At 39.5% G+C, this 26,727-nt stretch overlaps 1 protein-coding gene across 1 annotated transcript in view; it reads left to right on the top strand.

The window, feature by feature from the left end:
- Positions 1 to 26,727, top strand: part of CARMIL1 (capping protein regulator and myosin 1 linker 1) — a 192,017-nt gene that overhangs the window by 135,967 nt on the left and 29,323 nt on the right. Inside the window, exons 23-29 of the mRNA XM_033053339.1 lie at positions 404 to 497; positions 2,594 to 2,692; positions 4,379 to 4,507; positions 4,766 to 4,897; positions 9,039 to 9,214; positions 11,200 to 11,287; positions 13,954 to 14,103. Coding sequence (XP_032909230.1) covers positions 404 to 497; positions 2,594 to 2,692; positions 4,379 to 4,507; positions 4,766 to 4,897; positions 9,039 to 9,214; positions 11,200 to 11,287; positions 13,954 to 14,103 — 868 coding nt within the window. The remainder of the gene's footprint in view (positions 1 to 403; positions 498 to 2,593; positions 2,693 to 4,378; positions 4,508 to 4,765; positions 4,898 to 9,038; positions 9,215 to 11,199; positions 11,288 to 13,953; positions 14,104 to 26,727) is intronic.

Here is a 26,727-nt window from a genome sequence, read left to right as displayed (position 1 = left end):
AAAATTCTCTTAGTTGCTATCTGTCTATTACTGAGTATTTCTATTAAGTCTTAGATCTGATACAGTTGCCAGCAGGCACTGATGCTCCCTGTTCTGTTCAGATAACCTTGTGCACAGAGGTATGGAGGGCAGCTAGGCTTTTAATCAGCAGCCACTGGGCATTGACCATGTAACTGCTTTTCAAAATCTACCTCTCTCTCCTAGACAAAAAAGAATTAGCAGCAAAAAAGAGCATGCATGCTTCCGGCTATTCCTCTTAAAAGTGTGAAAAAATACAATCTTAGTACCTTCCACAGACAAGCTGGATTTATTTCTCCCTTCTAGGTTATTTTTCATACAGAAGTTCAGTGATTATAGATACAGTAATTAGATTAACTTTCACCATCAATATTTTTTTCTTTAGGAATTATACATTGAGATTCATGCCTATACCGATGAATGATGCTTCCCAAGCACTCAAAACAAACCCTGAGAAAACAGAAGAGGCCCTGCAAAAGGTACTGCATATGCCACCAATGAACAGAAATAAAATCAGCAAAAATACAGTAATTTTAAGTGACTGAGACTTCATGCTTGGCTGAATAAGAATCCTATGCTGGATTCAAGGATTGTTTGGTTTGCATAGACATATACGTGATAATCAAGTGCTGCAAGAGCCTTTTATTCCACAGAATGCTGGGAGTGAAGGCTGATGGAATGGAATGGTATAGTGTCAGAATGTCATAACTAAAAAAATGCAAGCTAGACCTGGTATTGCTGTGTGCCTGATTGTGAAAGGGAGAGTTAGAAATGGCCTGTTTGTTACATATGTGCCTGTGGGTATTACCAAGTGTTTAGAATTACTGGTGCACATTTTTTACATTGGCATAAAAAGTGCAGTCAGCTCTGTACAAGACAAAGGGTGCTCTTTAATTTGAGGGAGGATGAAAACATTTACTGCCTGTGGTTTATATTGTACATATAAAATTCACACACTATGTTGCCCTAAGTAAGCAACTGCACCAGCATGTTCTTTTGGATGAAAAGGTGTTGACAGTATCTGTAGCTGTTCCACTTGCATGAGTTATAAAACTCCCAGCTGAGTTTTAATATGATAAGTCTTGCAAGTTCCAAGCAAGCCTCCTGCTCAATCAAGAAGCATACATTTCACATCTCTTTAATGAGTAGTTTTCCTTCAGCCAAGGTAAGGCCATAAAAACCTTATAAATAGTTCCTAACGATAACTGTGATTAAATAGCAAATGTCTATGATCCTTATTTTCAGTAATTTGAGTATCACAGGGAGAAGTGCTGGTAGTTATATCTTTGATGCATGAAAATTATCTAAATTCTGCTTTTAAAAATCTGATTCATGGGAGATGGACATATTTCTTACATCTCATTTAATATAATTGGCCAGGTTCATATCTAGACTGGTAGGTGCATATCTGAAAAAAATACTGGGACACTTCCGGCCATGGGGATTTATATTCCTTTACTCGTATCAAAGTTGCTAAAACTGTTAGACCCTGAGTTTGTTTTAATGTGTGGTTCATGTTCTTACACAACACGAGGAAATTCCCTTCTAGAAGAGGTATCAGTGTCAGGAGTGGTGCTGTGTGCACAACACAGGTGATTCCCTGCAGGTAGGGATGCAAGCCTCTCTGCATGGACTGAGCCTGGTGCTGGGACAACTGCACTGACTGACTGATGGACACAGCAGCCACCCTCTCGAGCTCTAGTGTCTCTCCAGCAGACTTGACTTGGAGTGGGCAAATTGGATAAACCCAGGGATTTGCTCTGAGGCATGGTCAGATGTTGCTGGTTTTGCTGCTGCTGCCCACTGATCTCAGCCTCACAGCCTGCTGACCACTCCACTCATCCTTCCTCCCTTCTCTCTCTCAGACCAGATGCACCATCTTTGATGAACCTTGAACAGTTTGCTAATAGGTGGTTTTGGCTTGACTAAGTTTGATAGAGCAGGGCTAGGGGGTAACTCTGTGTGCCATGAAGCTGGTTGATGATGGGTGCTTGCTACTGGTGACAGTTGTGGTGGCCTGTATGTAGGAATCACTTGTCTCTAAAAGTGCTTCTGTACTGCTTAGCTTTATTAACCAACATGTGAACTGAGGCTGCACTATCACTTTTAGATAGTTTATTTTCTCTTCTTACATCCTGCTATTCAAATATGTGTCTTTGCAGCGGGCCAAAGACATCTAAAAGAAATTAATCAAATATCTTGAGTCATCATGATCTCTACAACACCTAACAGTTAAGAGTCCTTTCAGATATTTCTCAAACAGGATCTAATCCTTGTCAGCATAACTTGCTAAATTGCTCAAAATCGAATACTCTTTCAGAAAACACTGGCAAAAGCACAATGTTTAACCATGTTTCACTAGTTTGTGAGTGAATTAGTATTCACCAATGTAGTTTTTAACCACCAAGGCACACAAAATAAAACTTGCAGATGATAAACAATTAATTAGGCAGCTTTTCTTGTCAGTCCTCAATTCTGACACGGCAGCAAAATTGAAAGCAAATTACAGTGTGAAGACTCAAATCGTTTCCTAATCTGACCTTTTTTCTAGTTTTTTGTTTGGTTTTTTTTTTAGATAGAAAACTATTTGCTTCGTAACCATGAGACCAGGAAGTACCTACAGGAGCAAGCATATCGACTGCAGCAAGGCATTGTAACTAGCACAACTCAGCAGGTGAGAATTTGTTACTTCATGGGCATTCAGTGCCTAAAATCTACTTGAGAAGGAAGGTCTCTCTCATTCTGAATACTTTTATGACATACCTTGCAGGTTATACTGTTTCCCAAGAAATAATAATTATCTATGACCATATATTTGGAAGCAAAGCGTTTGTGAGATAAAGGTCTTCTATACAGCAGTACCATGTAGAGAAGGATTCAAGATATTACCCAGTAAACTACTGTTGAAACCAGGAACAGTTTGGTTTACTTGTGCTCTACCTGTGTTATTAAAATTCAGTGGGACAGTGTTTTGTTACTGGAAGCTGAAATTGTAGTCTAACCTCTCGAGAGAGAAAATGGTATATGGCCATATACTGGCACTAAAATCTGCAAGAGCAGTTGTTTTATTCTAGTAATTTTTCTGTTCCAATGCCACTTTCTCCCCAAAGTTAATAATTTCTACATGAAATAAGTTTAGATTTTTTTATAGCTAGTTGATTTTAGTTGTGTTTCTCTGCAATACCACATACACATCAAGTTTCAGGAAATGTAATTTATTGTACACAATTTCTGTGTTAAATTGTGTACAATAAGGATGGATTTTTAAAACAGTTTTAAAATAGAGCTGAAAAAGATTCTCTAGTATGACAGAATTGCATTATTATTCCCTGTATGTGTTTTTTTCTGTCCAGATGTCCCAATGAGACTTTCTACTGCCTAATAATTAATTAGCTTTTTGTACTTGTAAAAAAAATACCCACCCAAAATCCTTTGAAGAGAAAGAGTCATGTGGATCCAAAAAGGAGCATGCTGTGAAATTATTTCTGTTCTCATTGCTAATGATATAAGATGCTAGCACAGTAGACTTTATATGATGGTGCATGTGCTCAGATGTTGCTTCAAAATGTCAAATAGCTGGCTCTAATGTATGCTAAGTGGGCTGATAAAGACTTTTAACTATTATATCTCCCTGCCTCATATATCTTAATCAAAGCTGACTATGTGTCAGGCATTCTTAGTGGTTTGTCTTGTAAGATACAGATATACCACCTGCCCTGCACATGCAGCATGTTGAATGAACTGTCTTGTGGGTACAGATTAAGCTCAATTTATCCCACTGTGAAATGTCTGATGGAAACTTCTGCTTTGATAGTTTTAATTCCCTTGCAACTAGGAATATTTGCATTTTGAAAGAATACTGCAGGAGCCTACGCGGTTGCATTTTGCTTAGACTGGAGAAATCGCTGTTGGTGTTTGTTGAGTGGGTAGTGACAGAGTTTTATTTTACTGTCTGAACTTCTTAACAATTCAGAGACCTTTAGACCCTATTCTTAGGTATATCAACATTTTCAACATTGAATTTGATCCAAAAACCAGAGTAACACTTAAATAGGATAACTTGTTGATTATTTGCAGTTATCCTGGAGGTTACCATGGGGGAAATATTCCATAGCATTTATTTTTCTTGATGGTAAAGTTTTATTTATTTTTGCAATGCTTAGGGGTGTCTTTATGAGATGTAGTTCTTTCCTTCAATACTATTGACATACTTCCAGGGTCTTATCATTCCTGTCCAGGTTGTTATATTGTCACTGCAAATCTCATCATGCTACTATTGATTTAATACCTGGGCTGGATTAAGGTTGTGTTTGACCAACGTTCTGATGTTTTATCTTTTGTATTTCTTTTGTTCAAGTAGATGATTGACAGAATATGTGTAAAAGTGCAAGATCATCTCAACTCTTTAAGAAACTGTGGTGTGGATGCTGTCCAGGAGGATGTCAAATGTGCAGAACGACTGATGAGGGATGCTAAAAACTCCAAAACAGTAAGTCTTTCCCAGCACACTGGCAATGCTGAGAGCAGTTCTGTGCTTGCAGCTTTTCTCTTTTTGGGCAGTGAAAATAATAATATGTGTCACAAAAGAGTATTTTCTTCAGATGACCAGCTATTGGTAGCATTTAAATTGGTAAGATAATTCTAATACATGAAGACTTTGATTTAGCCAAAGACATTTCCTGCTGTTTGTCCTGGTTCGAAGACAGTGATGAGCCTATCTTCTGAAGATATTCTTTCTGTCTTACAGCTCTTACCAAATCTGTATCACCTCGGTGGAGCTTCTTGGGCAGGAGCAAATGGTTCACTCTCCAATCCAATCCAAGAGACACTTGAATCCATGGCTGGAGAAGTCACAAGAGTCGTGGACGAGCAGCTTAAGGTCTGTGGATAGATGTGTTGCCATCTCTCACATGCAGAAATAACTAAACCTGAGGTTTTCTGTTGCTAAATTCAAATGTGCCACACTTAATTTTTCTTCTCAGTAGATTTGAATGTAAGCTAGCTGTCTTTCCATTTTTAGTTTCTTACAACTTTGAGCCTTGTTATTTGGATTTTTTTCCCAGCTGGAATAAAAGTTGCTTTAGTGTTTTCAGTGAGCAGAAGGAACATATACTGTTTATTATCATCTTTCTTTCATCTGCTAGAAGGGGAAGGCTAATCAATTGCTCCTTCAGTCTTTTATAAAGGCATTTCTCAAGCACCCTAAGAAGCCTCATGCCGTGGAGAGAAGTGCTCAGTAGTTAAGGAGTAGTAGAGTGAAAGTTGCTTTTTTATAGACTCCATGGCAGATTTTTTTTCTCAGTGGCACTTTTGAACCTGCTGCAGGATTTTCACTTTGCTGTTTGATTTGGGTAACTTGTAGGTATTGAGATACCCAAAGAATTGGTACAGGCAGCTTTACAGGGAATCTTCTCACAGTTCTTGAAATAGATGTCATTGATCTGTAAATGTTCTCACCTGTGTGCTCAGCCAAGCCAGCTCCTGCTCAGAAACTTGAACCTTCAGTTATGTTTGCTCTTCTTGTGTAACAGGCAAAGAAGAACCATCAATACAGCATGTGTAAAGGTATCAATCCAGGAAGAAGACAAGGTGGAAAAATTGTAACGACAGTTGCGATCTGCATGGAAACTGATGAATTTAAAAATATGGCTCTGGGGCAGCTCAGATCAACTTCTGTTTATGACTAAGCTGCTTTGCCTGCAGTATTTAAACACTTTACAACCTTCAGATTCATTGATCTTTCAATTGAAACATGAAAATACTTCAGTCAGTGGGACTATAATGAAGAACAATAATAATGCCATATTACTAATTACTTTTTTGAAATTAAGAAGTTAATGAGGAGGAAAATGGTGCTCTATTTTTAGTATGTTTCTCCCTTTCCCCATTATATGAAATAAGGTGAAGATTTCTGCAGACATAAAAGTGATTTATCCGTAAGCTTCTTCCCAGTGGAACTTCTGGGGTATTACTGAGACAGGAGCAGTCAGGTCAGCCCGTTGTGCTGGGCTCATGCACTTAAATAAGTTCATCTTGGACAGTCTTACAGAGGGTAAAAAAAAAAGTGCCTCTTCAACATTTGAAATGTTCCTGAATTAATGTGTCTTCCATTTATACTTTTATGCATTTACAACAAAAACACTTTAGCTCAACCATTCCAACTTCTACATTTACTTTTGATCTGTGTGGCATTCAAAAAACTGTAGTCATAATGCTCTTCATATACTCCAATACTCATTTTTATTAATTTTCACTTAGAGGTGGAAAGGTTTCCTTTTAAGTTCCATGTGTGGAGGAGGAAGTGTTGAACATGGATTAGACTAATTTTTTCCCCAGTTGTTTAGGTCAATTCAAAACATCATAAGCAATTTATCATTTGTTAGGATAGATAAGGGAGCTCACATAAGGACAGTTCTGCAATTGTTGGGGGGAAAAAATCCTGTGCACTGTAAGAGGAGTTTTGATTTTTGGTTTCCATAGCAACTCGTGTGTGATTCTAAAAAGAAGTTTGGAAATTGGTTAAAGCCAATGAACATATTTTAGGTAAATAAGAGATAATTTTTTTCTTTTAAACTCAAGGAAAGGAGTAGTGCTGAAGAAAGGAGTTAGAGTAAGAAAAAACAATATATGGAATGAGTTGACCAGAGGAGAAATTATAGCAAGACCCTTGCCTTTTTCTTCTCCTGCTGGTGTCACTGTGGACACACAGAACCTGGAGATGCTTTATTTAGTCAGAAAAGACCCAAGGGAAAATAAGCAAGACAAGTGGAACCTATACAAACACAACTGTTTTGTAGCAACAGGAGTGCTCAAAATACTCTTCCTAAATTTTGTCCTAGTGCAAAGGGTTTGTTGGCTCCATCACTTGTTCCATTTTTCATTTTGATATCATCATTCTTCAGTCCTTTACCTCACTGTATCTTTCTCCTGAATGTTAAGATTCTTTAACTGTGGGTAGTACTTTGTTATTTTCTTTCACCTGGTGCCTGGTACTTGCAGCCCTGTGACTGAAAGGTGTGTCCTGTCACAGTCAATATTGGTAGCAATGGCTTTCCGTCATTGAAAGGTTTGGGCGTGGAATTAGGAGGCAAGGAAAGGTTTCTGTAGATACCTTCTGTAGATAAGTCATGTGAAATCAACCGCTAAAATCCGCCATTGAAGAAATTATGTTCAGTTGTGCAATTAAAGATAAGATCCAAACTCTATTTGACTTTTAAATTGCACATTCTCTCAGTTTTTTGAGTAAAAATTGGTTTTGGAAATTTCAAGAAAGGTCTAGTCTTTTCCAACTACTTCCCAGTGATGCCTTCACAGAGCATTTTTTCACATAATCTGTTTTGAAAGAACCTGCTTAGACTGCAATTGTAATTCAACATAGCAAGTCTATCACTTTTATGATTGCAATTCATCAGTAACTCTTGAGAGACCAGGGAATTTTTTCACAATAAACTATACAATTGCACCAGTGAATAAATGCTATGAAAAAAAATGGATATGTCAGGAACTGTCAGTAGTAGTTTACTTGGCTCAGTTTACTCTAACATTTAAGTTCTTCCTCCCCCATGGGGATATGGCCACAGAGGCTTGAAAGTCTCTTCATTACTCATGCTGCCCCTCAATCTGCTTGAGGATTGAAGGAGGGAGTGTGGGAAGAGTTCTTAAAGGGCATCTTGAGAACCCAGCAACAAGATATATTATTAGCTATAATGGCAGTTGTCCCTTATAACTCTAAATCAAATGTTGTGAAGATTGGACTTTCCCGTACGCTGTGGCTGCTTTGTGTTGCTTTGTTGGCTTTTTTCAGACTGTAAAAGCTACAGACTGAAAGATACTGCTTTGAATAATTGAAATTTTTATGCAGCAATGGTGGTTTTTTTCTGATTTCTGCATAAGGAAATTATGGTAAGGCTGTGCAAAGAGAAAAAAAGCTCTGATACAATGGAGTTGAATCTGTGGTCACTTACCTGTGGTATGGGATTGAGAAGAAAAAAAGAAATCAGCAGTTTTCAAGGGGTGCAGTTCTTATTTTTGTGGAATTTACAAATGCCTAGGTAATATCTAGGCTTACCTAGTACACCATTCCAAGGAAATGTTGTTTCTTTTTTTTATTTGTAAATACCTTTTACTGTTTGATTCTCAACCCTCAGTCTTGTCGGACACAAGTTGACCCATTTCAGTAAACTGGGCTCTGGTCTGTTCCTGGCTTTGTTTTTCCACCCTCCTTTGGATTTTTCCTCTGTGGGTGACCATGCACTGGAGCAGGCTACCCAAAGAGGGTGTGGAGTCTCCCTCACTGGAGGTACTCTAAAACTGTCTGCACATAATTGTGTGCCATGTGCTCTAGGGAAACCCTGGAGCAGGGAGGTTGGACTAGATGACCTTCAGTGGTCCCTTTCAACCTTTCACCCATTCTGTGATTCTGTGAAAATAAAAACTGTTGGGTACACCTAAAGTTTGCTGTAGATTTACATGTATATAAATAAGATCCATTTATTAAAGGTTTGCATGCCAGTTGCAGATCACGCTTGTAGCTAGTTAATATTCAGCTGGTATATTCCAGCCATCTACAGCATGCTGAGCTCTCAGGAGTCTCCCTTCCTCATTTACTGATGCTTCTTACAAATTGGCAGGTCCGGAGCACTGATGAAAATTGGTGATTCAGGGCACAGTTTAGAGGGAAGGCAGCTGCAGCAGAGCATCCACTGCAGTGGTGGGTGCACAAGGGAAGCTAATTTGTTCTGACAGTTCCACACAGAGAGATGTAAATGTTTCATATTTGAAAAGGCAAACAAGTACAGTTGCGGGTCATTTTCTGAACAAGTGTGTTGATTCTCAAAGCTATATTTTGTAAAATGTCTTGTATTGCAGCTGGATGCAAAATGGATTGGAAAGCAGGAAGAAGAATTGTAAAAACTACAAGTCTAAAAGTGTCATAGTGCTATTCACCAGAAAAATGCTGTCACTTCCCAGCTAAAGTAAATCTCAGTATCTAATGTTATTTTTTGCTTACTGTGCTGCAGACACTCCTTGAGTCTATGGTGGATGCAGCAGAAAACCTTTGCCCAAATGTAATGAAGAAGGCTCACATCCGTGAAGACCTCATTGAGGCCAGCACTGAGAAGATTTCCATCCCACGCACTTTTGTAAAAAATGTCCTCTTGGAGCAATCTGGAATTGATATCCTCAATAAAATTAGGTACTTTAGAAGACTAATCTAACAAAATTGGAATTTGGGTTTTGGGTTTTGGGTTCTGTGTTTGTGTGCTTGTATAGTAGAAGTATTTTGGAATGCTTTTGTGGCTCCCAAGAAATTATATTGCAGAGTTCAAAGAGCAGGAAATTGTCCTACAGGTCTTGGGAGCTTAGATTCATATGTTTGGAATCTCTAGGGATGTTAACTTAGATCATTAATGCATGTGCTCCCTTATTTAGTGAAAGATTTGGGTTGTGGTACACAATTAACATTTTAATGACTGATTTTTTTTAAAAAAAGCTTTATTTTCTCATGGATTAATGTAATAGAAGGAAATTGCACTATTTGCTTTGAGTGGTGGCAGTGCTTTGTCTGTTACATTTGGTCTTGTCCTATAGCTGTAGCAATCACTTTAAGACTTTGTGTGGGAGTTGTGCACAGCAGACAGATGTACTTAAAAATTGGAAACTTGGATATTCAAACCACAAACCTGGAGCAGAAACCATTACCCTAAATAACTCTTAGTTTGTTCTGTAAAAAAGAAAAGGCTTTTACCTGGTATTTTACTGCTTTTTTCTCTCCATATTGAATGTATACTAGAGAATATATTTACACTGTATAATGTGGTTTACCTGTACCTAAACCTTTTTCAGTTCCTTTATGCCTGATGCTTGAAAAGCATGACATTTTGCATTGAGATGCTAATATCTCTGAGGAGGAAGGAAACAGTAAGACTTGGGAATTAGTTTGGCAGAGTGCAGCAAAATAGGCAGGAAATAGTGTTAAAGACTTTAAATATACCTTCAGTGTTTAAAATGGTTGAGGGAGTAAGTTTTCTGCACTTCAGTCCTATCAAATAAATCTTGGCTCCAAGACAGTAATACTGCCTCTTCTACTTGTAGAAGCTGGAACTGTCAGCGAGGTGAGGGTTGCCACACTGTGATCTTTTCTACCTTATATTATTTGAAATTAATGTTGGTAGCTGAGGGAGATTCCTTCACTCTCATTCTCTTCCCACTGTGGCTTGGCCACCATTCTACCTCCCTATGAATTGCATTGCCTTTCCAAGGAGTTCCTTACCTTTTTCTCCAGGCTCAATGCAGCAATAGTGCTAGCCCTAGGCAGAAATAGCTTTGTTAAACCAATACAGCTCAGTCCACATATAAAAACCGTAAACTAAAATCGTGCCACCTGCTGGCACGTGCCAGTTGAAAGAGCTGGGTTGAAAGCAGGGGCAGCAGAGGTGGGGCTTTGGGCTGCAGCTCAGGCAGTCATACTTGTTGACTCCACATTAGCTGCCCTCCACAGCCAGAGCATTTGGTGCTGTCATCAAAAATGGGACCCCAAGGGAGCAATTCAAGGTACACATTTCCTTGGGAGGGAGTTACTAGGGAAATAAGCTCAGTGTGCAGGTGTGGTGGTGTTCAGTGTATGGCTGTGGAGTGGAAAAATGGCTGACATGAAGTTCTTGAGACAGAAAGTGGTTATCTAAAGCAAAAGGGGAAGCAAAGTTGTGATGGCATTGACTGAAGAAACAACATTGTACACTTCTTCTTACCAACTGAGCAACACAAAAAGGAATTGAGGAAATGAATGGACTGTAGTTTTTCAGTGGAGTAGTGTTATAAAGCCTGCGCTATCCTAATCCCATTCGTCTGAGATTCGTGTTTGTCTGATTTTAGTGGTGGAGTACTCCTCTCTGAGTTTCACTTCTTATTTTTATTCAACTCTCTTACACAGTTGTTTTCATTTCATCTCATGGAAAACTGTTAGAAGCAGGTTAAATATGGTACAGAGGCTCCTGTGTTTATTGTGTGATTCATGAGTTTATTTCTGAAACCTGCAGTCATGTATCCTGACACCCTCTAATGTTTTACTTCAAATAAAATGACAGCACTGTGGATAATCGTCACACTGTTGAATGTGTAATAAAGACAAAAATCTCCTGCGTGAATTAAGAAGTTCTCTCATTTTTAATCTTCACACAGTGAAGTAAAGCTGACAGTGGCTTCTTTCCTGTCTGACCGAGTTGTAGATGAGATCCTGGATGCACTTTCCCATTGCCATCACAAACTGGTGAGTTTTTTATTGGTTGATATCTAATATGCCAGATCTCAGCAATGCCATTTATATTCATAACTTGTTCAGTTTCTCCTTTGACAGCTCTATTTTGAAATTTTTCTTATTTTCATTGACATCCTGGCATCTTTTGAAATATAATTTTGGGGCTCTTGCTTCTGTTGTAAGAAAGATACAACCTTACAAGAGACAGCATTATATACTTGTCCTATTACCTTTTGAGCTGTTGTCAGATCTAGAGCTAAAAATGCCATCAGGATGCAGCATTGAGTCATTAGTTAAGAACAGTCCTGGTATTTATCAAGGTGAGAGTGTTAGGCTTGGTTGCTCATGATATGAGAGGTAAGATTTCATTCTTTAGAATTCTTTAGGCACGGCTGGGACCTTGTTCCCTGAATGAGTATGTTCTGAGGTTACTTCAGAAGCATAGGTGTCAAGTTTGAAGAGAAAGGACTAAGAATGTAGGAAAGAAAGCACTGTTACTTGAATGTCCTGAGCTGTTGGGAGGCACAGATATTTAATATAGAGATAGTTGCCTCATTAAGAGTAGAAGAAATCAACAACTGTGTATCCACAGAAAACTTTTTTGCTTCTAATGCAATGGGGCTTTGTAAGGACAATCCAGTACTCTGTTTTTAAAGAACTTAGTGGGTGGTAGTTCTGATTAAAGTTGCTCTTCATTTCTAATTGAAATTTCACTGGCTTCAACTTGCAGTCATGAATTTTTTCAGAAACTTTTCTCTCCAAGATAAGGGAATTATATATATTTCTCCTTATTTCCTCTCTGTGAAAGTCCTCACACGCATAAAACAAATCACTCTTTCTGTCCCCCCACCCCTTATCTTTTAATAAGACTGAGTTATTTGAGCATGCATTTTGTAATACAGAGCAGCTTTGTGTAAAGGTACAGCCTCTGGTCTCTGGAGCTCTGCAGCAGCAACAGCCTGCTGTGGGAGAGACCACATGAATGAGCTCCAGTTTGTCCTGGAGGAGGCTCAGCTGGAATGAGCAGTGACTGGGCTGTTTCTGTCCAGTGGCATTGCACAACCTGGACACATCCTGGTTCCTGCACAGTACGTCATTTTCTCCAGCCTTTGAGTCACTTCACTGAAAATACTCTGCAATTTTTCCAGCTGTTTAAGAAGTCACTTTTTAAATTGTGGTTTCCAGAACCAGACAGACTATTTAAGAGTTTTAACCAGCGCCATACACAGGAGTGAAATTGTTTTTCTCCTGCTATTCCTTATTCCTTGTATTTACATAGCCAAGAATATAAGAATTTCTTCCTTTTTGTCAGAGTTTCAGTGGTAGCTCATTTTTAGGACAAGGTTTGCTTGACCTCCCTCCTGTTAAAGGCTTTTGGACACTTGTTACTTTTCAGGATTGTGAAATTGGCTATTTGCCAGTGCTCTTGGTTTCTAAGGAGTGATTGTACATTTTGGGTTGGGTTGATTTGCTTTGTGATCCGTTTTGGCCTACGTGACTAACATGTCCCTTTCACCATTTAACTCTGCAGTGTTTCTGTTATCTGCAGGTTCTTTGAGATAGTGTAGCCCTGATGAAAACCTTGATGAGTACTGATCTCAAAAACACTGCTAGAGAAATTCCAGTCTAATTTGACACTGTTAATCTTCAGCTGACAGCTGCAATCTGAGAGCTGGCAGCTAGTTCTTAGTACACAAAGATTAAATGCACTGATGCAGTTCTCAGCCAGCTCCTTAAATTGGAGTGTCATGTTCTACTAATTCAACCACCCACAAATGTCTGTGTTTGTTGCATTGGCATAGCAGTGTTTGAGGCAACTTTGAAAAATAAACCTTGTTTAACAAGACCTCAGACCTAAGGAGATGACAATTAGCATTAATTATTATTGCAGCTATTTTACTATGCTTGAAGATAAATTCATAGCAGTTCTCCAGTTGCTTTTCCTAAGTAAACACCAGACTAAATGAGCTACAATTGACTCAGATCATGTGTTTACTTTTTTTGATGTTTAACAAAATAGCAGTCCACTGGTTGTCCCAAGTTGTGCTGATGTGAAGCAGTGGACTACAGCTCTCCCTAGCTGCCTCTCTGAAGACTTCTGTGACCAACTGATTTGGGACAGCTGATCTTCAAATATTTGCTTTTAGCAAGTGAAATGTTTGTTTAGTATTCTCTTCAGTTATCAAAAGAACTAGAAAATATTTCATCAGTTTCATGACATCATGAGCCCACTCCATTCCAAATACAATCCAGGGTGGTTTATATAACATTCCCTGTGGTCCTAGTGGCAGTTTTTGCTATGCAGGTCTAAAAATAGACTTTACTGTTGTTACAGCTTTTCTCTGTCCATTTCTTCAATGAAACAGAACTGAGGTATTTAAAACTGTTGTTTTTGTGAATAGCAGATTATAACATTTTGGCCATTGACTAATTATGAAAATTATATTGGCATTATAAAAGCATTGTACATGCCTTTGTTAATTAAAAAAAAAAAAATGGCTCAAGAAGAAGCTTCCCTTACACACTTTCATTTTCAATATAAGACAAACCCAGTGTGAGGACTAACCAACATAACTGAGCTTTCCAGAAGCTCTGATCACTGAAATTCTGTAAACTTTCTGGTTGGGTTCTCTTTGTCTTTTTCAAGCTTGACCTGTGTGATCCTGCTTTATCTCCAGGCTGACCATTTGACCAGACGTGGCAAACCACTTCCACAGCAAGAATCACTGGAGATTGAGTTAGCTGAAGAAAAACCCACTAAACGCTCCATGATCACAGTTGAGGAGTTGACAGAGATAGAACGTTTGGAGGATCTGGACACTTGTATGGTAAGACACATTCCACAGCTCATGTGGTTAATTACACAGGTAACGAGGAGAGACGCTATTCAGAATGTCATTTGGCAAATTCGTGGTATCAGGAAACTGAACATAGGAATTAGCCTCTAGAAGAAGTAAGTGTTAGCTTGGAAGATTTTGCCTGAACTGCATCTTGCTGTTCAGCAGAAGAAAAGATTTTCCCTTAATTTCTTTCCTTGTGCCTGTTTAAGGGCCTTTCCCCTGCATACACTGCTAGTGCAGTAAATACCTCTTCCACTGGACACAGTTTCACAGAGGTTCAGCTGAGGCAATAAATTGGACCACACTATCCTTTGACAACATGCTGTTTTCTGCCTTTGTCTTCCTCCTACTTGGATTCTTTTCACCCATGACAAAAAATATTTCTGCCTGAAAGTTATGTTACTGACCATGAACCGAAGTTTATTTATGTGTGACTTTATTATAAAGATGGCTCTGTGCCATATTATCATCCTTACAAGATGTGAACCCACATGACTGGAAATATAACTGTTCTCAACCTCAAATTGCCCTCTACCTAACTCAGTCTGTTGGGGAACTTTAGGAAGTGCTTCTCTATTACAAATTAGTCAATCTAATAATAGGTGGTCACTCCTGCAAGGAATGAGCTTTCTGCTCTACCTTCCTACCTGATTCCTTGGCCATGTGCTTTCACCAGAAGCTAAAATGGCAGAAAAACTCATGGCAGTTTTTTCTAGAAGGCTTGTTGATCCAGCTCCCTGAATAACCGTACTGCAGAGTCAGACAGCACAGGAGAAGGAGCAGCAGGGCTGCTGCTATCTCCAGCAGCTCTCTGTTGGTCTCATTTATCTATAAAACAGAAGCACACCTTCATTGCAAATACCACCTTAAAATAGGTTCTCTCTCCCTTCCAAATCTCCTGTTTCACTGAGAACTGATTCAATACAATATTTGTCTGAGCATCACAAATTCCTGTGAGGCTTGTGGTGTTGATTACATCATCCAGTTCATCACTGGTACTATCACGTTCCAGAAGCTTTCTGTGGCCAACATTCAGTAATCATTTCGAGCCCTAGCTCCTATGGGAGAGACATCCCAGTAAAATTTGTGGAATCTGAACACTGTACCTGTAAGTTAGTTTTTGCACGTTGGCTTCATATATAGAAAACTGAGCTAACAGCTTGTTTTGTCACTCCACACTCTGCCTTTAAATTTATTTTGCAGACTGTTAAGGATAGTAATACTGGAAATGCAAAAAATAGCTCCTCTCTTTGTTTCATATCACCATGGTTATATGAAAGCATCGTATCACTCTGCTGTTATCGTTCATTTTGACCTTATTAAAATAATGGAAATGTGATGCTGCTTATACTCTCTAAAAAATGCATTAGATGCTAACTGTATTTATATTCAGAAGTGTTTATATGTCTTCATTCTCTTCATTCACCCTCATCTTGCACAGATTCAAATACCTTTGTGACCCAGATTCTCATCAGTATCTAATTTCTGAAGAGAATGAAACATCAAATAAACATGAGACAGTAATCTTAGTCAGTGCTAAAGAATCCATTTATTAAAAACTGTAATCCATATTTGGGAGCTGCTTTTTGCATCCTGACTGCAAATGATGTTGGTTGCTGCTGTAAAAACATAGAGATTAATAGTTGAAGTCATAGAATGGTTTGGGTTGGAAGTGACATGAAAGATCATGTTCTATGGACAGGGACATCTTCCACTAGACCGAGTTGCTCAGAGCACAATCCAAGCTGGCCTTGAACACTTCCAGGGACAGGGCATCCACAACTTCTCTGGGCAACCTGTTCCAGTGCCTCATCACTCTCACAGTAAAGAATTTCTTCCTAATATTCTTATCAAAGTCCATCCTCTTTCAGCTGAAGCCATGTCTCCTTTTTTTTCTAGCACTACATGCCCTTGTAAAAATGCCTGCCTTTTTGTAAGTCCCCTTTAGGTACAGTTGTAAAGTCTCCCTGGAGCCTTCTCTTCTCCAGGCTGAAAAATCCCAGCTCCTTCAGCCTGTCTTCATAGGAGAGGTGCTCCAGCCCTCTGATCATCCTCATCTGGACTCATTCCAGCAGGTCCATGTCCTTAAATTGGGGGTCTCAGAGCTGGAACACAGCACTCCAGGTGGGTTCTTTCAAGATAGGAGTAGAGGGGCTGAATCCCCTCCCTCACCCTGCTGGCCGTGATGCTTTTGATGCACTTGGCTTTCTGGGACGTGAGTGCACATTATCATGTCTTTTTGAGCTTCCCATCTACAAATACCCCCAAGTCCTTCTCCCCAGGGCTGCTCTCAGTCCAGTCTCTGCCCAGCCTGTGTTGGTGCTTAGGATTGCCCCAAACTAAATGCAGGACTTAGCACTTGGCCTTGTTGACCTTTAACATTGACACAATGCCACAGCTCCAAAAGGCTGAGTGACACAGGGATTTTTACTGAGCTAGTGTTCTCACTGAGTGTTTTGCAACTAAAAGCACTTTAACTTCTTCCTATCTTCTGTGTGGAGTTAGTAACTTCAAAGAGAGCATTTTCCAAATTATTTATTTTAGCTATGGGAAAATTCTACAGAGTTCAGATACTCTCTTGATAAACATAATGTGATTTGTGGCAGCTTTTAAGTGTCACACAGGTATTTGTGTGGAAATAAGGAACCCTTTGAAAGAGGCATCGTGAATGCTTTATGAGCTGGTCAGTGCAGGTCACAGATATGTTGCTGAGAGATTTTACTAGAAAGAGAAACATGGTTTTATGAACTATAATTAGGAACCTAATTTCTTTTGATTATTTTTGATCTTAAATGAGAAATAGATATTTAGATATTACTTCCAAAGTGGCACTAGCCCAAGACACTGCCTTGCTTGGTCATTGGAAGTCTTTAAGCAGATCTTAGACTTTTGATTAGATGCACCTGGCTGTGTGTTATGCAAACTTCAGATCTGAAACCTTGAATTGCAGTTTGGTATTGTGCTTGTTTGGGAGCTTGATCTCCTACAGCCAAAAGTATTTGGAATGTAGGATGAGGCTGATTGTGTTGCTACAATGCCAGAGAAAACTCACCTATTCTAAGCTCAGCCTTGCTCCACCTGGCTGTCAAGACGTTTTGGGAAGAAGGGATTTTGGTCATGAAGGAGAGACACTGAGCTTGGACCACCATTTAGGGGAAGCTGCTTCCCATTTGCAAAACAGGATTTGTTTTGCAAACTCCCGTTATCTCCATCAGTTCTTTGTTTTTTTTCTTCAGCAAGCCTATTTATGATCAGTATTTCGGCAGGGGCAAACCATACAACATCATGTTGTATTTACCAGCTTCCCTTGAAGCTGTATTTGAACATTATGGGGTAAAACTAGATCTAGATTCACATTTGACTGTGGTTGTATGTAGATTGTACATTACTGAAGCTATATGAATGACTGGGAGTGAGGTGGGTGTATTGATATTAAAATGTTTGTGAGCTATTTGTTTTTATGTGTGGATTTTATGTGTGAAAGCTGAACACAGAAAAGTTTGGAACACTTGGACTGGCAGCAAAGGGATCTGAAACCTCCATTTCTGGTGACAGAGGGAACAAACAAGCACAATTTCAGAGCCTGCCCACCTATTCTCAAGCAGAGTGGCTGTGTCTGGGAGGATTTCCCTGACAGAGTAGAAATTTAGATATGTATAAACAACACAGACAAGACAGAATGAAATATCACAAATGGGCTCACAGAATGCATCACTGAAAAACAGACTCTTACATGTTACTTCTAGTATTTTCTGTTGTGGGAATTAGGACTTCCTAAATACCAAACTCTGCAGTTAACATTTATTAACTTCAGCTTGGGATCAGTTTCTCATCCAGCCTTTAACAGCAGCCTGGGAGCCCATAATATGAAAGACTTGTCAGTCCTACCAGAATTTGCCAGTCTGTTAAATGAGTTGTGAAGAACACTGGGAGCAATTGAGTGGTCCAGCGTAGGATGAGATTGCTGGAACATTACGCATCTGAGAGTTTGTGATCTCCCTGAGCTGCACTACAGTAAACTGATGCTTCCTTAAGCTACAGCTGTCTTAGTTGTCTACATTTAATTAGAGCTGCCTTGATGGTAATAAGTCATTAGATAAAAGTTGTATGCAACTAAGATGGAAAGAAAAATCTTTATGCAGAAAATGACTTGCTCTTCTCAGTGAAAGGGAAAACCATGGCCTGCTTTTCAGAGCTTAAACTCAATCATGAATTAACTTCATAAAATAGTATGGTTTGGCTAAATTTTTATGTGTGTATATAATGAGTGTGACACATTAAACTGAGGCATTCATTTTGAAAATAACTTTAAATAATGCGCCCTCTTTTACTGAGGCTGAATATCATGTGTATGTGTAATCCTTTAGGTGGATAGATACTATCTGATTTTAATTTGCTCAATTCCCCACCAAAAGATAGTGGAGCATCTTTGTTAGATTGTGTTTAACAGTTATTTTCTAAAGTCTTTTTTTTTTTAGCTATTTGAATGTTATTTTGGCCTCTGGAATACTAAGTAGAGCTCAATAGAGTCAAGATAGTATTTAAAGATGTTTTGCAACAGAAATAGCTTTTCTTTCACTAACAATCTTTTTAAAAATATCTCTTTCAGCAATATAACTTTATTACTATAGGTTGTAACAAGCATACAGCCAGGCTAGGTATTGATTTTAGAGCAAAGTAGAGGTTATTTGTTTTATGAAGAGGTATGGTAGGAAGTTCTTTGAAACATGTAAAGGAATTATGGGTTGTATTACAGAAGTTTGCCTATATCTCTTCTTTAAAGCATTTCAGTGTAAGATTGAAACACTTGGATGGTAAATAGTGTTTGAAAAATTCTAGCGGCTAATAGGAAAAAACTGCCTGTGATGAATATTGAGTGTTAGCCATTTTTCATCTATTTCTAATTTTAATCACAGAAATTGTTCTGTGGTTTCAGTGGAGGAAAGTTTTGGTTTTTTTTAAATCTTATGAGCAATAAATTAAAGTTTTTTAATGAACAATAGATTTCACCTGTAGAGTAGAGAAGAAAATTTGCAGAAATAGCAGAACACTTGTAGATTGGCAGTATATTTTTTTTCCTGGCTAGCCACTGTCAAATTTTTAGCTCACGGATCCTGTATTAAGTAAAAAACTTATGACATTGTGTGTTCTGAAGGACAAGGAGTGTGTGGACTTCAGTGGTTTCAGAGAAAAGGAAGAAATGGCACTCACCAAAAATGAAATTATTGAAACAAAGAAACCACCCCAAACCCATAAAGCACCACCTGTAAGCTTTTTTCCCCTGACCCACCCCCAACCCCTGCTCCCATTCCCATCAGCAGCAAGTTTGAATTAAAACAACAGAAACCTCTTCAGCTGCTGTCACTGGCAGGAGGAGGAGATCATGGTGACGCTCAGGAACTTGTGCACTCATGCTGCAGGAGCTAAAACCAAAACACAGATTCTCTGGTATGCCCTGACTTACTGCCACATCTCATTCTTGCTGCTCTCTATTTACCTGTAAAAGAATTGTCTCAGGCATAGACTCAGCTTTTTGGATGAAAGACTGAACACCTACTGCAACAAAACCCCATTTCCTGTTGGACTCTCTATGTTCTCCTCCGCTATAAATAAAGCTCCTGCTCTGTGACTGACTTAATCCAGCAAAAATTTCTTTTTTTTTTTTGCTGAAATGAGCATTTCCACTTTCCCCTGTACACAGTTCACACTTCCCTGCCCACAGCCTCACAACAAACTGGGTGTGGGAATTTATTTGACTGACAATCCAGCTTTTCACAGAGGATTTCTTTCCCAGGTTAGTTTACAGACCAACTAGTCCCCTGGTTTAGTCCACAAAACAAATCCTGAGTGGCAGAAACAAGCAGACAGGGATGAGGGCAAAGGCAGCAGCCTGGATGAATGCTGGATTAAATTGATTGTGACACTTGAGTTTCTCTCTCGTACGCATTAGCAGGAATGGGCCTTTGATGTGCAGTAAATACATCACTCTGTGGGAAGCTAGAAACTGGCATTATGGTATGTGAGAGTGTTCTTGGCTGCTGAAAAGGCTCACAGGCATGCAGGCAAATCTACTTCAGTGGGAGTCCAGTCATATTTCTGACTCACCCTGAACTAGGACAGTTTATGGAAATATCACCAGGAGGAGCAAAGCACAGTGCCAGAGTCCTCCTTAAGCCTTTCCCTACACATGCAGTGCTGTGCCTGAGAAAGTGCCACACAAAGGGAATCAGTGTGATAATTTTGCAGAATGTCTTGTTTATTTGCAATTTATGTGTTACCCTCATTCGAATTGTGAATACATTAATTTTAATAGTGAATGTTTATTACCTCTCTTTTCCTGGTTTCCTCTATAGATAGGTTTGCAGCATCCTCACTGTCCTTACACATGTTTATTCAATACTTGTTACATGTATAGACTACAGAGTACAGGCTTATGAGGGGTTACATGTTCCTGGCTGAAACACTCTTAAAGAAACTGGCTTTCAATATCTTTTCTTGGGCCTCTAAATGGAAGGAGGTGACAGGTAATTTATAAATAATTTGTTTTTCTTAAACCAACTGAGATTTCTTAGAGTTCAAAGCTGTTTTTTGTAATTTAGGGTACATTATTGGCACAATATAAAGTAAATGAAGAATGCGATAAACTGTGTAACAGCACTCCATGCTTTGTTTAAGGAAAATAAAGTAGTAAATTTGGAGATTGCTTTCTGTTTAGGTTATAGGAGGAACTGTGGAATGCACCTGCTGGGTATTCTGTTTGGGTGGTGATACCTGTACCAGGCACTTGTGTTCCTGTAATATTGGTGCCTTAGCAGACCCAGATTTGTGTTGGGGGTGGAGAGGAGAGTGTGTAGTTGTGGTGATTTAATCTGGCAGGCAGCTGAACATTATGCTCACCTCCCCTGCAGTGGGATGTGTGACAGAATCAGAAAAAAAGTAAAACTCATGGTTTGAGGAAAAAAAACACTGTTTAATAGAGCAGAAAAGGGAGGGGATATAATAATTATGATGAAAGAAGGTACAAAACAAGTGATACATGCTGCAGTTGTTCAACACCTGCTGACTGATGCCCAGCCAGTCCCTAAGGAGCAGCCACCACCCCCTGGCCAACCATCCCCAGCTTTATAAGCTGAGCATGATGCCGTTCCATGGTATAAATGTCCCTTTGGTCAGCTGGGGTCAGCTCTCCTGGCTGTGCCCCCTCACAATTTCTTGTGCACTCCCACTCTCCTTGCTGGCAGGGCTACATGAGAAGCTGAAAAGTCCTTGATTTAGGGTAAGCACTGCTCAGCAGCATTTAAAAGCATCCGCATGTTATCAACACTATTCTCAGCCTAAATCCAAAACACAGCAGATACTAGGAAGAAAATTAACTTGTTCCCAGCTGCCAACAAGAAGGCAATTACATTCTTTGTGGCAGTAATTGTCTTACTAGTTTCCATTGGTTTACTTGTGTGTCATGAAAAAGCCACATTGAAAGGAGAGTTCAGTAACAAACCACTCACTGAAACACTGGTCTTGAGAGCTGAATTTCCCTGCAGGGATTTTAAGAAACAGTTACTACTAAGAAGTTTGTCTGTGGTGGACAGAAAGGTCTTGCATGTGCAGCTGTGCCATCTGTGAATAGTGCCAGCCCTGTCTGCTCAATCCAACCATTTGCCGCTCTGATGTCAAGAACGTGCATGCCCAGGCTGCCAGCACAGGCATCTCAGAGACACTAGCTAGCTGTCACAGGCTGTCACAGCCTGCTGATGGACACCCATCCACCACTTGGAGAGGTGACTGTCCCTACCTGCCTTTGCTTGCCCATTCAGCCTGAGTCACCCAAGAGCTCACTTACCTGCTTCAGGTAGAGTTAACAGGTTATGAGGGCAAAGCCCTTTCACACAGGTTGGGTCAGGAGGCTCTCATGGGATCCCTTTTGCCAACAGAGCCGGGGAGTCAGTTGATGTTCAGCACAAACAGATACAGAATCATCTTCCCACAGCCTCTGCTTATAAGAACCTTGTTGTCATTTCCCATGGTAGATCAGCAGGAGCTCCTTTACAGTAGTTCTTGCCAAAATCTCTGCTCTGGAGCTATTGGCAGAGGCACAACAGCAAGCAGCATGAGAATAACCTGTGATAATGCTATTTCTGTAGCACACATCTCTCTGCAGCCATGATGTGTTGCAATTCAATTAGTATCTGGCAAGTTGACCTTCTAAAATGGTTGAGGAGTTTTCTGTATAGATTGAGTGGTCCTTTCTGCTGCTTTTTGATTCTTCCAGCATCTCAGATGAACAATTTGGCATGAGGTACTTGAATCTGTGTTGTCTGGGGAAATCTTGTTTACTCTGAAATCTGGAGAACCTACTGAAAATAGCACAAGCATGAGTCTGTCTCACTAAGAGTGCTTCATGGAAGCACGAGGCTTGCCACTTTTTGCTCTGCGACACTGGTACTTCATATTGTAGGAAGAGGGGAGATAAAGTCTGTGTTAGGGCACGCAGTTAGAGAGTACCATTAGGCTTTGCTATATTTTGTCTAGGAAAAGTAGGTTAGGATGAGCTGGGTTACCAGAATAGGAACTTCAAAATAAGTAAATAAATAAAATCAAGCATACATCGTGCCGAAAGGTTAGAAGACAGCTTCCAAGTCATCAAGCCTCATCACTGCTGTCATTGACAACTGCATCACACAGCCTTATTTATAAATCGATCAAATTTCCTCCCAGCACATCTTTCTGTTACACTAGAGTAGAGCTTAGAGGTAAACATCCTTTCTTTGGGTGTTATTCAGGTCAGCTAAGGCCTCATTACAAAGTGGCAGGTGCATCTCTGAAGTGAGATTGTATCTCATGTTAGATCAAGTTACTGTGAATTCTTGAGGTCAGTAGTGGCAGAATTGGAATACTAATCTGAAACCAAAAGCACTTAAACAGGTGAAAGAATCTTCAAGTATGCAGATATTAAAGAAATCCAAAAGAAAAAACAAGAGACTAACAAAGTGATGGAAAAGTCAGGTTGGTTTCACTCAAAGGTGATCAGAACCTCATTTTATCTGGTACAGTTTAGCTATGAGTCATTTCCAATATCACAGTATTTAGATACTCCTGGGAAGTTTGTGTCTATACAATTAGCATTTAATTCCATGCTTGTGGGTGAGTGGCCCTGCTTTGCAGGGCAGGCATCTTCCAATCCTTTCATGGTGTTTCTGTCCCTCCTAGGCTCATGTGCTGCCCCATGACTATCTGACCAAGCAGCATTATTTAAATCATGCGTCATACTTTAGTGTGATCACTGCATAGGTCAACTTTTGAGTTTTGCCATCCTCTCTTGGGTAAATAAGGATTGACATTTTCTATCAGTTTGTTTTAGAGAAGAAACTCAAATACTCCACTCAAGTATTTCAGTTTCTCATACAGGGTTTTAGAATAGTTGCCTGTCAAGTTATTTCCTGTTTTCAATAGGAAAATATCTTGATATAGTGCAGACAGGACTTAAAATTCAGGAAGTTGAGAGGGTTTTTTAATGTTTTAGTTCATAGAGTATATTTTGAAGTGTCCGAGGGCTGTAAAGATTTATTGTGCATGTTGAGAGGTGCCTGAAGCAATATTTTCTCTGAGAAAATAACATCAGCTTGAATGTGCCTGGGTTTTCAAGAGTAAAACTTCCCATCATAATTCTGAGCAGAGTCCACTTGCCCCTCCAGGTTAAACTCAGTGTGATAATGCTACTCCCTGTAGCATTTCCCCTATCAAATGTCACCACAAGCGTGCATCATCTGCCCACAGAGGGTCTGACAGCGGTGGAAAGATGACTGGTTGTGTTTTGTCTGGAGGACTGCTTATCCTTCTGTTTAGCTGTTCACTTCAGGTTGTTGGACATGAGAGAGATACAGAAGTTGTTTTGGTTCTCAGTCCTGGGAGGCTGTAGGGTGGGTGCAATACTTCCTTTCCTAAAATCATCAAATGGTTTAGGTTGGAAGAGACCTTTAAAGATTCACTATTTCCAAGTTCCTGCCATGGGCAGAAGCACCCTTTGCTAGATCAAGTTGCCCTAAGCCCCATTTTGTCTGGCTTGAACACCCATTCAGGAGTACATTGCCTCTGAGTTGCTTTAATGATGTTCTTGCCCAGGGCACCTGATATATATGGTAGCTGTTAAAGAACTGGCTCATGTTTGCCAAGTTTAAGAGCTTTTTATCCTTACTGTATGGAAGATTAAGTCACGAACAAAGTAGTTTTTGGGTCAGCATTTGCAAGCTGAAGGTAATAAACAATGAGAAGCAAGCAGGTTGTGGCGACTTCGATATAGTTTGTGCTAGCTGACCTGCAGCAGCTCTCTGTCCTGCACTTAGTTTTTAACTAAAATAACTAGAAAAGCAAAACTAATGTAGTTAGAACCATGCTCTTGGATCATCTTCAAGCCCAGGTGCTGTAGAAGATGTTAACCTCTTTATGAGCAAATAGAAAGCAGAACTGATGCTATGGAGAATTACTTTTTCTTTTGCAGGTGGTATCTGCAGGCATGAATTCCTTGCCAGATATAATTCAGAACATGGAATTAAACATTTGATTTAATAGTTTTAAGAACTGCTCAGTTTAATTCATGTGTCTAATTTTTCACTCTTCATGGTGAAAGCTTTGGTTGTTTTTATGCAGGAATGTTTATTACCAGGATTTTTACATTAATTTAAAGATGCCAGTGCAAAATTATTAATTAAAAGAAAATACTGAAATCCTGATGAAATATCAGAGCACCAAGTCTCAGCAAGGAGAAAAGCAAAGGTTTCTTGGCTAGTAAAATATAACAAGCTCAAGGGCAAATCTACTGAGCTTATCTTACTGCAGTGCTACTCCTTTTCTTTCAGAGAATGTTTCTGTACAAAGTAATTCTAAAGGTCAGGATGGTTTATATGAGACTAATTGAATTAATACTGAGCCATAGCTCCTTCTCTAGAAATTCAGCTCTTCAGGGAGAGAAGGAAATAAACACACATACTCCTGAAAGTCACGTATGGATTATTTGTATGCCATATTTATTTAAACTGTCTGTCTGTCTGTCTATCTATCTGTCTATCTATCTATCTATCTATCTATCTATCTCTCATATTTCCATGTAGAGTACAGAACTCTGAAATATGAAGGTAAGGATTAGATCTCTGCTGATATATTAAAGCATAGCCCCTACATTCAGGATTGTGAGGGGCTTTGCTGTCCTGTCTGCTGAAAAATACTTCATTAGCTGACATGTATTTTAGCATTGCATTTAACTTTCCAAGGACAATGGCAGTTGAGGGGCAAATCCTAAGGACAGGCTCAGGTCACTGTCACTGCTAGTGGGAAGTGCATCACTGGTTTTTGGAAGCCATGTGGGAGGTTTCACTCTGGAAATCACATTAAAAAAATCTTCTGTAGTTGAAGTAAGCACTAGCAACTTTCTAGTTTCTAAGGTTTTCTATACAGATGGTGAGATACCTGCACGTCCAAAGATTTCATGTGCAAAAACCAGAACTGGTCAATTTGCTGCTTTGCTTTGTAAAGTATACCTGAAATTTTTGTCTTTTTTTTTTTGTTTTAATGAGACGACGGATGTGTGACACTGTCAGAGGTAGTGAGGAGACTAAAAGAAGTATGGGAAATGTTTATTGACTGAACTGGTGTCATAGCACCTTTGCAGGTCAGAATTCATTACTGGTAAAGAAAACAACAGGACTTGTGATAAAATGCCTTGTTTTCTTATGCCTCTTTCTTAAAAAGGCATACCCCACAAAATGCATACAACTGAAATGGCATAGCACTGTATAAATATGTTCTGAAAAATTCCTTTGAAATATTTTTATGACATCTCAAACCTGATTGGCACATTACTTATATTCGCTGATGCAGTTTCTGATTTTGTTTGGGTTTAATTTCTTGGGATTATTGGTTGTAGGTTGGTATTTCATCTTCAGGGGTGGTCCCTGTACAGTGGGAGGCAGACCACTTCATATTGCAATTATGCTGAGAGCAAAGATAGGTGGGAAAGGTTGAGAGGCCTCATAGTCTGTAGCACTTCAGGGATCTGAAGACTGGCATTAGGTTCCCTGCAGAGCAGCCAGATTCCTTGGTGGCTTAAGGCAGGTCCCTTGGCCTTTGCTTTGCTTTATGGTGCTTCCTTGTCTAACCTGTTGCCTGCTGTGCACCTCTTTCTCCCTCCTTACTCCCCACTCAAAAGGTGTTTAGCACCTTTTAAATGCCCCAATAGTCCGGAGATCGCTGAAATGTGGGAGGTTGGACTTTCCATAAGCCTTTGTTGGATCTGACCATAGATTGTAAACTCCTTCAGATCCTGGGATTGCTTCCATTTATGTGTGTTACTTTGCACTTTGGTCCTGATCACATTTGCAGCTGCATATATAATATAAATAACTTTTCTGCCTATGCATGAAATACACACAAAACGCTGGAGTATTGCCACAAACACTGTAAGAGAATCAGTGTTGCAGGTTTATTTTTTGAAGTGTGCAGGCACACATTTTTTTAAGATTGTTTCAGTTTTTTATATGTTTGTCAACGGATTCTGTAGTCTCTCCAGCAATCTCAGAGCAGTGAGCTGTGGTGGTTGGTAGTGTAGAAGATGGGCAAGAG

The sequence above is a fragment of the Catharus ustulatus genome, chromosome 1 (genome assembly GCF_009819885.2).
Source record: "Catharus ustulatus isolate bCatUst1 chromosome 1, bCatUst1.pri.v2, whole genome shotgun sequence".
NCBI lineage: Eukaryota > Metazoa > Chordata > Aves > Passeriformes > Turdidae > Catharus > Catharus ustulatus.
The sequence above is the reverse complement of the archived record's forward strand: the minus strand, read 5'-3'. Positions and strand labels throughout refer to the sequence as shown.